Here is a 13,281-nt window from a genome sequence, read left to right as displayed (position 1 = left end):
TATTTTTGGACCAAAATGTGTGTTCGATGCTTCAAAAAATTCTAAATGACCCTCTGATGTCACATGGACTACTTTGATGATGTTTTTCTTACCTTTTTGGACATGGACAGTTGACCGTACACACAGTTCAGTTTCAATGGAGGGACTGAGAGCCCTCGGACTAAATCTAAAATATCTTAAACTGTGTTCCGAAAATAAATGGAGGTCTTAATGGTTTGGAACGACATGAGGGTGAGTTATTAATGACATAATTTAGATTTTTGGGTGAACTATCCCTTTAAGTACATGAAGCCTTTTATTTTGTTAATATTATGCATATGTACTTTTAGGATTTGAAGTACACTGCAAGTGCACTTTCATTACAATTAAACACATATATTTTGCTCAAGAGAAGGATGTTTTCCAATCAATGCTATATATATGTATATATATATATATATATATATGTTCTGTACATCACTCTGGTATAATAAACAGGATGCGGTTTTGCCACCAGTGACCATTACTGATGTCCTGTCGTACCAGTAACTGAACCCAGTTGGTAGCTCCAGTGAGCCACAATGGCTCAAATTTGTCACAAAGATAGATTTGGTATCCTCTGTGCCGTTCATTTGGCTATTTGATTTATTCGAATTGAGTTGAGACATCAGTGCTGAGTTGGATCAGTCCTCCTTTTCTCCAGCCAATGAGATTCTGCGGTGTTGCCATCGGAGGCGGCTTGTCGTTATCCCTTGCGTTCCTTACGTATTCTGCGTGGGAATGACCTTGCTCATAAATGGCAGTAGCACTATGCTTCTTAAATGTCCTGTGCATGTCCCTGTTTGGACATATATATACACACACTGACTTTAGCCACACTGAATCACTCTCGTTTTATGAGATGTTGGAGTAAGGGCCGTTAATTAAAATGATGTGGGTAGAAATCCATTACTCATACACACACGCACGCATGCACACACACACACACACATTACTTTTCAGATGGGTGGGTGTGGTAAAATTTGAAACTCTCGTATGCTTAGCAAGGCTACATATACATATTTTCTGTTTTAATATATATATTTTTTATTTTTTATTCCTGAATTTTCAGCATGATCAATTCAGTCTTAGTGTCACATGATCTTCAGAAATCATTCTAATATGCTGATCAGCTGTTGTGCTTCTTTATATTTTGGTACAAATAATACTCCTTTTTTCATGGAAACATTAATAGAAATTTCGAAAGAAAAGTTTATTTTAAAATATAAATGTTTTGTTATGTTATAAACTGTACTGTAAATTTACTGTCATCCTTGCTCAATAAAAGTATTACATACTATATTTCACATACCTTTATTTCTTACTATTATCATAGTTGAAAACAGCTGTGCTACTTTATATTTTTGTGGAAACAATGACGCATTTTTCCGTAAGAGGTCGCTTTCGACGTCACTGGGTCTTATTTATCGGATTTCTTTATTTTCTTTTTCTGCTTGTTTGTCAGTTTTCTTTATTCTTTATTTTTTTATTGGTTGGTCCGATCGATTGTGCAATCGATTTTCAAACTAAGAGTGACAGCCATATTAATAATGTTTATTATATTAACAAAATAAAATAATATATTTTCATGACTGTTTCTTAACACACTTAAGTACATTTTAAAAAATTGCATTTTTTTTTTTTTTAGTAAAATTTCATTGGCATTATGTCATAATGTTGTAATAATCTTTATTTCATGCACTTATTTTGATGTGTTGACTAACATACTAAAGCACAAGTGATTATAATATTAACTGTAGTCTGTGATTGGTATTGCATTTGAAGTTAAATGTACTAAACTGCAACTTGATTACCACATCATAAATAAATGTCTATACAGAATATATTTAAATGCCATGCAAGTTTAACTAGAAATTACTACAAAGTCGATCATGTAGATCCAGCTGGTTGTTTTTGCAAAGTAAACCCCAACTGAAATCAGGAGCCCGACACGAAGCACTTTAGATTAGGGAACTCTATAACTAGTTGCTTATTAGCATGCACATTACCGGCATATTGGCTATTTATTAGTATTTCCTGTATAAAGCACATATTAATACCTTATTCTGCATGCCCATAGTTTAGATCCCTAAATCCTACCCAATACCTAAACTTAACAACTACCTTAGCAGATATCAATAAATAGCCAATTAGGGAAAACTCTTAGTTAATAGTGAATATGTGTTACCTACTCTAAAGTGTTTCACAAAAGTTTTCTATGAAACTAACATACAGCAAATGCACAAGATGAAATTCTTAAAATTTTAAAAGCTATTTTTAATCTTAGACTCAAACATATTGAAGTTAGGCAAGAGAGAGATTTTAATTTTCAACAGTGAATTTTATGAGCTTGTGTGAGAGCTTGTGTGGGTTTTATATGTGTGTGTGTGTGTGTGGTCTGTAAAGTGAACTGAAAGTGAATGATCTGTTTCTTTCATCAAGACTGAATAATTAACAAGCCAAAGGCTCTGTGCGCCAAGCCACCAGAATGCATCTCTCTCTCTCTCTCTCTCTCTCTCTCTCTGTCTTTAGCTCTTGTGCACAGTGGGTTTTGTCTCCATCATTTTCTCACCTACTCTTCCTCCGGCTTTTCTCTCAGTCTCACTCTCTCTCTCTGTCATCGTTCTTCAACACCCCTTCCAAACGATGCGTGAGACATAGCGTCTCCCGAGCCCTGATCTCTTAGATGAGAGAGAGAGAGCTGCAGCAAGCATGAGGAGAGAAAGAGAGAGGCTCTCGCAGACAGAGCGCTAGTGCCGTTCACTCATCCTCCGTACCGTCGTCTTCCTCTGTTTGGGAATGCCTCTGCCCTCCACATCGTCTGTCTCTCCTTCCATCCATCTCTCCTTCTCTTGAAGTAGTGCAGAGCGCGGTGGAGCCGTGATACATGGCAGCCAGGTTAGTGTTGTGGGTTATGTTGTGTTTGAGCATTGAGGAGACATAATCGCTGCCTCATTATTTAACAGGTTCATTCCGACGAACTCTTGTCTAAGCCTCTTATTGCAGATTGGGTTCTTTCCGACACTCGTCTGCCTGTCTCTCTCGCTCTTTCTCATTTTCTCTCTTTCTGGTGGTGTGTGTCAATGTAACCTGAGGAGGAGTGTGTGTGACTGTGTGTGTTTTGATTCGGCAGCAGGAATTAGGGTGTGGCACATGGTTTCTGTCACTCCCACATGGTGTGTGTGTGTCTGTTAACATCTGCAGTTGTTAATTGTTGCAATTGTTCCATTTAACCAATTAAAATGAAATGTGTCTGTATATATGAATATTTAGGCTGATTTAGGCTGATATTTGTGTGTAATTTTCTTATTTTCTTACCTTATTTTTTTATGATATGTTTCTAAGGGTCTGAAATAAAGGAAAATAAACAGACAGCCAGGTTGAGTGACAGAGCTCATGGTTAAACCTGAATGAGTGTGTTTGAGAGAAAGTGCACATCCACACTCACAAACACATTCTTGCAGACTTGTTTTCCAGTTAAAATGTGTAAAAAAAAAAATTTTAAATAAAAAATTAAAAAAGGTTCCTCATTTCTTTGGTTACTGCTGTAAACAAAGCAGTGCTGCACTTTTAATTACGACATTAATATGCATTATATGGGGATTTGTCTAAATATATTATGAGATACATTCATATAAACCCCAGTTCAATAATTAGGATTTTCTGCCAATATTTTGTGCATCATGAACAGTTGCTCTGTCTGCTACAGTATTTTCCTCTTTGAGTTCATCTACAGTTGATTATTTGCCCTGTTAAAGAATCAGTTGTGTGTTATTAATATTTCTTTAACCATTAGTCAGAAGTGTGTGTAGTCAACAGGGATCTCCTCTCAATTCACGAAACTGTCTACAGTGCTTAGACACTTGTACTGGTAGGCCAGGTTTTTTTTTTTTTTTTTTTTATTCAAAGTGGTTTACTGTTTGAATATCGCTGAGCACTACTATTTTATTTCTTGTTTTGAACTTTTTTGTTAGATGTATAATCAAAACAATAGTAAAAAACTGTTTGCTAATGGGGTAAGGAAATAGTTTTGTGTAAAGTAGCCTGAATGGTGTCCGCTCTCTCCAGACTTTTGAAAGCTTGGTGCATGTGTGTGTGTGCGTGTTTGTTTGTGTGTAAGAGGGATCCTGGCAGTTGGTCATTATTCACGCTCAGCCAGTACTGCAGAGAAAACAGAGCCTTCCGGAACAGCCCACAGTCCTTCCCATGAAAAACTGGACAGGGCCTCTCATGTTTGGACCCGTCACAGTTCAGAGAAAGGCCATAGACACTTTGGGGTCTTTTGGCAATAAAGCGACAGTGAGGTCATTCATTTTCAGGAGTGCCTGCTTGAATTAACACAGAATGGTTTTCTGAAATCAGTGTATGATTTAATTTTATTTGTCAATTTGTCTATTTTTTCTGTAGTTTTTGTTCTAAAACGTCTAAATGGTTGCTACCAAAAACTGCCTCAGTTTTAATCAAAATACCATAGGTGTCCCTCAATCATGAAAAACCTGGAAATAATAAGAGATCCTAAAATTGGGATTTCCAAAAATGGAAAACTGTAGTTTAACTGCAGTAACAATGATATTTTGTTGGAAGCTTTGGCAAACATTTGTGAGTGAGTGAGTGAGTGAGTGAGTGAGTGAGTGAGTGAGTGAGTGAGTGAGTGAGTGAGTGAATGATGTGTCTTTGTTGGAGAGTGTTTTGAGTCGTTGAGGAGAGCTGAAAATATGTTATTTTTTGCACCACATTCAAAATATTGCAAAACAGCCCTTTTACCATAACAGCATTAACACTGTCACATCACACATCGCTGCGTTGTGCACCTGTGAATCTGAGTGTTTTGGATGTTGAATGGAATGCTTTGATTGGTTCTCACATTCTCTGATAACATCATTAAAGCAGATTTGCTCTGCTGCACGCCTGCGTTTGTTATCTAACGTTCCAACATCTCTTTTTCTCTCCCTCTCTTTTCTTCTCTGTGGAGTCCAACCACTTCCAAACTTGGCCAGTCCTGCGCTGACTGTTTCCATGGAAACATATTCACTCATGGCAGGTCAACAACGAAAGGAAAAAAGTGTGTGTGTGTGTGTGTGTGTGTGTGTGTGTGAGAGTGTTTCCATTATTTATGATGGTCTCCACTTGACTGTGTCTCACACAAATAGAAAATCATCCTTTGGTATTTTTTTTTTAACCTTTTACCTTTTAAAGTGGGATGAAATGAACCACAATGAAGTATTTCTCTAAGATCTGATTAGATGGATACATGCAAGGGGAAAATGTGTGAAATGTGAAAACTTTTTTTTTTAAGTTACAATTTAAAACTTTAAGTGTTAAGTTGGGGTTAGGTTATTATATTTATAAATAGCTTTATATAAAAACAATAGTTTATGGAATGTCCTCATTTAGATACATGTTAAGTATTTTTAAGTAAAGACTCTCAAACTCTGAAGGAACTAATTTGAATCATGCGGATGAATCCTTCACTAAATAAACTATTAAAGCAGCTATTGATTCAGTAGATTCGGATGTATTCATTCAGTGAAGAATTTGTCATATGATTTACTTACTAAGCTGCAAGTTACTTCAAAACCCTTGTGAAAAAGAGATACACTTTAGCCTACTTTTAATATCATTTAGAAAATACTAAATACACATACAGTACATTTTCATTTTCACTAAATGCATGTTAATTACAATTAAATAAACATACATTACAGTTAAAATGTATATCAAATGCAGTTTGTTGCAATTAAACGTGCTTTTTACAAACTTAGTAGGACTTAAGTACATCTTTGTATTCATTTTCAAAATTATTTAATTAAAAGTGCACTGCTGAATGTACTGACAAGCATTTATAGTAAACTAAAATATACTTTAATGTCATTTCTATTGAAACTTGAATGTCATGAATGTAATATATTTTTGAAATTACAAATTTGTTATGATGAAGTTGCAGTTTATTATGCAAGTCAACGCATATAATTCACATACAAAATAAAGTTCTTTAAACAAACTTCATTTTTATAAATGTTATTTATTTAAAAGTATGCTTAAAGGAACACTCCAATTTTTATTTTTTTTAATTAGGCTTATTTTCCAACTCCCCTAGAGTTAAACAGTTGAGTTATGCCATATTTTCTTTTAGCTTAGCTTAGCATAGATCATTGAATCTGATTAGACCGTTAACATCTCGCTCAAAAATATTTTTCCTATTTAACACTTGACTCTTCTGTAGTTACATCATGTACTAAGACCGATGGAAAATGAGACGTTAGGATTTTCTTGACTGAGATGTCTAGGAACTATACTCTCATTCTGGCGTAATAATCAAGGAGCTCAAGGCTAATTCAGGGGGTCCATAGACCATGACAGAAAATCAGTGTAAAGCTCCAACTTGGCATAAAAAAACATGAATAAATCTTATGATTGCTGATTACTTCACATAACCCCACATTAACTGCCTACCATAACTTCAAATGCTATACTATTGGAACTTATTTGAGTTATAGATCTAACATTGACTTATACAGTGATTTTTGTAAATGTGCTCTGTGTTGTGGGCTGTCAACTTAACTTTTGAGCTTAGCTTGGAGTGAGAATTATACAGGGATAATTAACAAGCTTGTGATTAAGTACATTTATTTATGCATTTATTTATTCTAAACTAAATTATACAGGGAACCCTATTGTTAAGGTTAAAAGTAACAATTGATTTGTAAACAAGTTCATCCTAGACCAGTTTTATAATCACATTATATCAATTCCTTTTTATTCATTATGATAAAAAAGAGTAATGGTATGAGTGAAAATATAATAAATATAATTGTTGCTAAATTAATCTATGTAGTGTACATTTTCTCACTAGAGACTGAATGGGTTTTCTGAGCTTATGTGACAGTGTTTTTAAGCTGCTGTCTTTCTGCAGGTGAAACACTCATTGAGTGATCACATGAGACACTACATTCAGTTAGATGTAGTGTATCTTTCCACACGTGTTCATTCATGTTTATTTCATGATAATTCAAATGCACTCAGGTTTCACTTGAACTGATGCAAAGCAGAAGCGTATGTGAACCATCCCACCACAAAAGAGCTCCAAAACTGTATTCATCTTTGAAATTCTTAATAAAACTGAATGTGAATACTGAAACTTTGTTTCTTATTATCAAAAGTAGTGTTGTCAAAAGACCCGGTACTTCGGTACCAAGTCGGTACAAAAAAAATGAAAATGTGACGTTTCCAGGTTTCTTTAAGTACCGGTGATACCGAGTACCCGGTCAACCTGGTTCTTGACGCATACAGCGCTGTGATTTACACGAAGCAGAAAACACGGACAGAATCTCAAATTCCAGTCATGATAATGAAACTTACATTTTAATATGGACAGTCACATAATTTGTCAAAGTTAGTATAAATTAATGCATCAAATCTCCATATGGACCATTATCTTTAAATGTTAAGCCGCAAAAGTTGGTTGCAATATGAATCCTGCATGTTCTGCGTGTCTCTGTGTGAATGAATGAATGGTTTGTTTACTACATAGACTGAAGCGCGTGACGATTGCAGCGATTTCAGCATCTGGCATCTCAATGAGGACATAAATACAAACTACATCACCAGAACTGTTCTGAGTCACTTCACAAGCATTTTACCGTTTCAATTAAGTAAAACCAGTGTCAAAATAAAAGTAGCCCGTCAAAATAAAAGTTAATTTTCAAATAAAGGCATTGTGCTAGAAATATGAATATTATTTAGTAGAATGTATGTGATACTGCCACTACTGTTGAAAAAAATTATAAAACTTATTGGAAAAAATATATTATAAATATATATATATATATATATATATATATATATATATATATATATATATATATATATATATATATATATATAATTTTTTTTTTTTTTTTTAGAATATTTCTGTGTTTTGCTTTGGTACCGAAATTGGTACTGAGAACCGTGGATTTTCACTGGTATCGGTACCGAATACTGAAATTGTGGTACCGTGACAACACTAATCAAAAGTAACCTGCTCTGTCTTTTCTGTCAGCGCGTTGTCAGTGTCATCACAGACATCAAATGCTTCTTTCAATATGATTAAACATTCAGAATGAAATAGTAGCATATTCAATTTTGGGGTGGCACGTGGGTAGGCCACTTAGCTGTCAGGGGTGTCCAGTGTCCACCCTGTTCTCCCTGGACACCCCACTGCTAGGTGGCACCTGGCATGTAAAATCAATGAAAGCATTGATTTTCTGCTGTCCATTAGATTGCAAGACTGACACTTTGATCAGCATGCATTTTAGGCAGGGAACCTGACAGGCCACTGCAGGCGGCTATCTGTGCTAGTCACTGTGACCAGTCCACACGCGCACACACACACACACACATTCAAGGCCTTGCTGAAATCGTAGAATAGTGTAGTGACCTGACCTTGTTTAGCAGTTCTGATTGGCTAGTAGTGATGTAAGTCGTTGCATAAGAGCCTATAATGTGACCAGGTTGCTCCGTTTGGAAACTGGAGAGAGTCAAGCATCCCCAGAGACAAGTCAGCATGCAGCTCGTGGTTATATATTTATGTAAACATGTGAGCGAGGGTGTGTGTGCATGTGAAATTGTGTATGTGTGTTAATATGATGAGACATTATCTGAAGAAATGAAGTGTGTTTAGATGTCTGGAACTCCTGCAATACTGAAGTTGTGGTGATTTTGTAACTGTTTGGCTTGATTATCAATTGTTAATTGTGTGTATTTGCGTCTGCCCATCCCTGCTATAATGACTTGAGTCTGTTAGCGGTGGACTTCTTCAGGTCAGTGGTGTTTAAAAGGTGTACTTGTTTTAAGTCAGTGGAGTTTTGGGGGGAATTTTAGGTTATTGATGTTTGACGTTTGTCAGTGATGTTTGTGCTTAAATGGTTTTGGTCAAATATAATATGTAATATTTTATATAATATTTTGTGACATTGTTTTTTTATTTTTTAATAATGTATTTATAGTACAATATTTTATTTTAATATTTAATTGATTTTAATTAAAATACATCTGTTTATTTAAGGCATGTGACTAGGCATGTCTCTTTTCTCACATTTTCAGGGTTATTGTCATTTTTTTAAACTAAATCTAAAACCACAACTTAATAAACATAAACTGTGGAACATATTATCTCTGCATATCAAAATGCTCCATCAATATCAATATCTACTTTAAAAGCTTGATTAAATTCTCATTTATTATCTAGAGCTTTTAATTTTGTTTATGTCAGGATGCATTTTTTTTTATTCTGAACTTGGATTAATTGTGTATGTATGTTATTTTTTTATTATTTGTTTTATATATTATTGATATTATATCAAAGTTTTTTTGTACAGCACTTTGGGCAACTGCCATTGTATGAAATTGTGCTTTATGAATAAAGAAAAGAAAAAAATATATATTTAAAAATAACTTTTTGTTTTAGTTTAAACTAAAGTATTAAAATAATTAAGGCTAAATAAACTAGAACTTAATAAAAACTATATGGATTTTTTTTTAAATGGCAAAACACAAAAATTTATACAAATTTCATTTAAAAATTCAAATTGAAGCAGAAAATATAAAAAGAAAATTGTATTCAATATATTAATAAAAATAATATAATCGTACTGTATATCGATAAAAAGAAAATAATCTGATTTGAGTAAATGTAGACTGTTGTGTTTATTTTATTTTAATATTTTATATTTATGTTATATTTATGCATTACTGTTAATAAGACTGAATTTATTTTTTTTATTTTTTTTTTTTTAAATCTGTAAATGCTATATACACTAAGTGTACACTCTCATGTCGTTCCAAACCCATGAGACCTCCGTTCATCTTCCGAACACAGTTTAAGATATTTTAGATTTAGTCCGAGAGCTCTCAGTCCCTCCATTGAAGCTGTGTGTACGGTATACTGTCCATCTCCAGAAAGGTAAGAAAAACATCATCAAAGTAGTCCTTTACCTTTCTGGACAATGACTGTATACCATACACAGAGGTCTCACGGGTCTGGAATGACATGAAGGGGGAGTTATTAATGACATAATTTTCATTTTTGGTTGAACAAACCCTTTAAATGTTTGTTGTTTTCCTTGGTAGTTTTAATGTTGTTCAGAACCTCCAAACACCTAAGGGAATGAGTGTTTTAATTTTATGATGTTACAAGGAAAAGAGATTTAAGTTGTCGCTCTGTGAGAAACAATAGTCTTGATCTGAATGTCTTGTCTCTCCAGCACAGCCAGTAACTCTAACCGGAGTTCCCCTGCCTGCTCTCCGGTTCTGCGAAAGCGCTGCCGATCTCCCGTTCTGCAGAACGTCGAGACAGATACCATGGTGGAGAAAGGCTCAGAGCAGTCTGACACCTCCAAGTCCCCCTCCACCCCTGAGCAGCTGGTCACTCGCACCCTCTCCGGCCAGTCCACACGCAGCGGGGGCAAGAACTCCAAGGTATGTCCTCCTCTTCCAGCCCCACCTGTTGGGTTCCTCTACGGTTCTCCAGCAAGCCCAGATATTCTACAGCATCACTTCCACTAGGAAGCCTGCCGTGTATTGGATGTGATGCACTTAATTATGTGGAATGGCCTTCTCCTACTGTACCTGCTAGTTTGCCCTTTGTTGTCCAATCATAGCATGAGTCCAAGCTGTAGACCTCGGATTTGGCATAGTTCTACAATTAACTATTTTTGCAAGTAATCTGTCCCATGCAGATCTATTATATTACTGTAAAATATTATTTATTTAATATATATTTATTTTCACATTGAAATTCTGTTGAAGGAGAACATTAAATTTATTTAAATAAATCTATCTCATGCTCAAGTGCAGTAGTTATAGACAGTAAAGCAAACTCGTGTGTCAAATGAACATATGCAGTCAGGAACAGGTGAAGCAGCAGCAGAAGGAATCAGTGTAAACATCTGCAATCGAGACCAAACAGAGTTCCACTCTCAGACACAATTACAGAACCTTATAGGAGGCTGCTTCTCAGAACACAGTGCCATTTATGATTGGAAAAAATGCCAGGAAGATGTTTATCTCCTGTTATGTCACTGCTGAGCACTTAAAGTATTAGCACTGTAATAGAAAACATGAAGAATTATTATTTTTTTTTATTATTATTTTTTATTTTTTTATGTAGTCTCTTCTGCTCACCAAGGCTGCATTTATTTGATTAAAAATACAATAAAAACTGTAAAATCGTGAAATATTATTACAGTTTAAAATAACTGTTTACTATTTTAAAATATTTTAAAATGTAATTTATTTTTGTGATGTAAAGCTGTATTTTCAGCATTTTTACTCTAGTCTACAGTGACACATGATCCTTCTGAAATCATTCATTCATAACCTTATTATTTTCTTTCCAATGTAAATATAAATTAAAAAATGCAATTTCAAATGGCATCATTTACTTAGAATTTCCTGAAGACATCTGTCATAATTATTTTTTTAATAATTTATTAATTTTTACTACAAACAAGAATAGGGTGACCCCGTTTCCTGGGGGCATTCCCTTTCTTGGTGTGCTGTGTCTGACTGGGCCTGTCCCCGGAAATGTCCCCATTTTACAGCACATTCAAAACAATGATTACTTTCACCAGCAGAGGGCGCTGCGATCTATAATGATTACTAGTCATGTTCAGCTACCGTAGCCATGAAGAACTTCGAAAGAGAGCAGAGCTCTATCATCATCAATTATCAAAAGAGATGCTGTTATTGGTTTCAGGGTAGTCACATTCTAAAGGTGCTTTCACGGCGTATCGTAATTACCATTATTACGCGATACCAACTTATGAAAAGTGTTCACGTACCCATAGTACTTGTAATTGAAGCTTTTGGGTGCTGGGAGTTTTCTGAGAGCTACAGCTTGTACCACCTGACCACCTCAGCTTCATTAGGCACTATGTTTAGGCATTGATAGTGTATTCATTCTGAGTCCAAGGGTGTAAACAGCTGCAAGTAGAAAGCTGTAATTGGTAATTACAACACAAATGCAGTGAATGCAGCATAACTATACATGTTAAAACAAAGTAATACTGTTTGTGTTCACTTTATAGCAAGGTGTGATAAGGTTGCTGGATTGTTTAGAACACAATATTAAACAATCCTGAAAATTCCACCGTCACAACTCCAATATAAAAAAGATTAAAAAAATTAACAATTAAACTTGCACGATTACATTTGCAGAAAGCACATACTCTGCGGTCAAAATTAGCCTAAAATGCTAAATAATAAGTCTGATTAGAGATAGTAAATATCCATTTCTAAAAGCATAAACATAAAATTACATTAAAAAATACTTTATATTTTTTTTAAAAAAATTAATACAGTTTTATTTATCATATTTTATCATATTTATTGTGTTTTTGTAGAGCCATAATTTTGTTAGAATCCTATCTTTATCTGTTTACTATTTGAAATAGTTACTATTTACTTTTCATAATGTGATTTTTGTGAATTGTGGGCCCATTAATAAACTAAGCTAAGTTTGATCTTCAAATAGCATTATCCTCAAAAGTAATTATTACTAATTATAATATTAATATATGGAAACCAGAAAAGTTATATATATATATAAAAAATACATAAACAAATATATTGTCCCTGTTTTTTAATTTGTAGATGATCAAAAGTGAGATTTTAATTATATTTTGACCACTGAACTAGCACATGTCCTCGGTTTACTTTTCAGAAATCCAAACAGCAGATGTTTTGTTCATGTTGCTTTCAGTGTCTGTAAAACAATTTAAAAATCAAAATCCCACACATGCAGGAATTCAGGAATGTGTCAATAAACAAGTGGCTGAATGAATGGAGAGATGAAGCTTTGCTGTTATGTGAAATGATTTGTAATAAATGCAGAATAGCTCATGTCATCATTAAGTCTGTCTGTCTGTCTGTTTCATTTCAACTGTTAAAGTCCCTTGTTCTGCCTGTTTCCTTTCATTTCTCACATTTACTGTACTGTTTTTTTTTTTTTTGACATTAGTTTTGCTGATGTCATATAAAATGTATTTGACCTAAACTTGACTATCATGTTCTTCTCACTGTTTGTGGTTGTTCCGTTTTCTGATTTCTGTTTTTCTCCTCGATGCATGCTAGTCTCACAAGGGACTTTCCAAAGTAAGCATTTCTCTCTTCTGTTCTGTATTCACTCAGTCTCTCACCCTGTTTCTCTGTTTTTCTCCTCCAGTGGCTGTTCTGTGGTCTGTTTCAGTGTTATTGATTTATCTGACTCTATCTGTTTGTGTG

The 13,281-nt window shown here is 34.5% G+C and overlaps 1 protein-coding gene across 8 annotated transcripts in view; it reads left to right on the top strand.

Moving 5' to 3' along the window:
- The window catches only part of LOC113061740 (GRAM domain-containing protein 1B-like), a 117,392-nt gene that overhangs the window by 84,468 nt on the left and 19,643 nt on the right, over nt 1-13,281 (top strand). For 7 of the 8 annotated variants that reach the window (XM_026231143.1, XM_026231138.1, XM_026231137.1 and 4 more), the window contains one exon: nt 10,263-10,476. In XM_026231143.1, coding sequence (XP_026086928.1) covers nt 10,263-10,476 — 214 coding nt within the window. Of the gene's footprint in view, nt 1-2,425; nt 2,917-10,262; nt 10,477-13,281 lie in introns of those variants that run through there. The other variant, XM_026231140.1, reaches the window with a different exon arrangement.

This window comes from Carassius auratus, chromosome 43 (genome assembly GCF_003368295.1).
Source record: "Carassius auratus strain Wakin chromosome 43, ASM336829v1, whole genome shotgun sequence".
NCBI classification, from domain to species: domain Eukaryota; kingdom Metazoa; phylum Chordata; class Actinopteri; order Cypriniformes; family Cyprinidae; genus Carassius; species Carassius auratus.
Note: the sequence above shows the minus strand (reverse complement) of the source record. Positions and strands in the feature narration are given on the sequence as shown.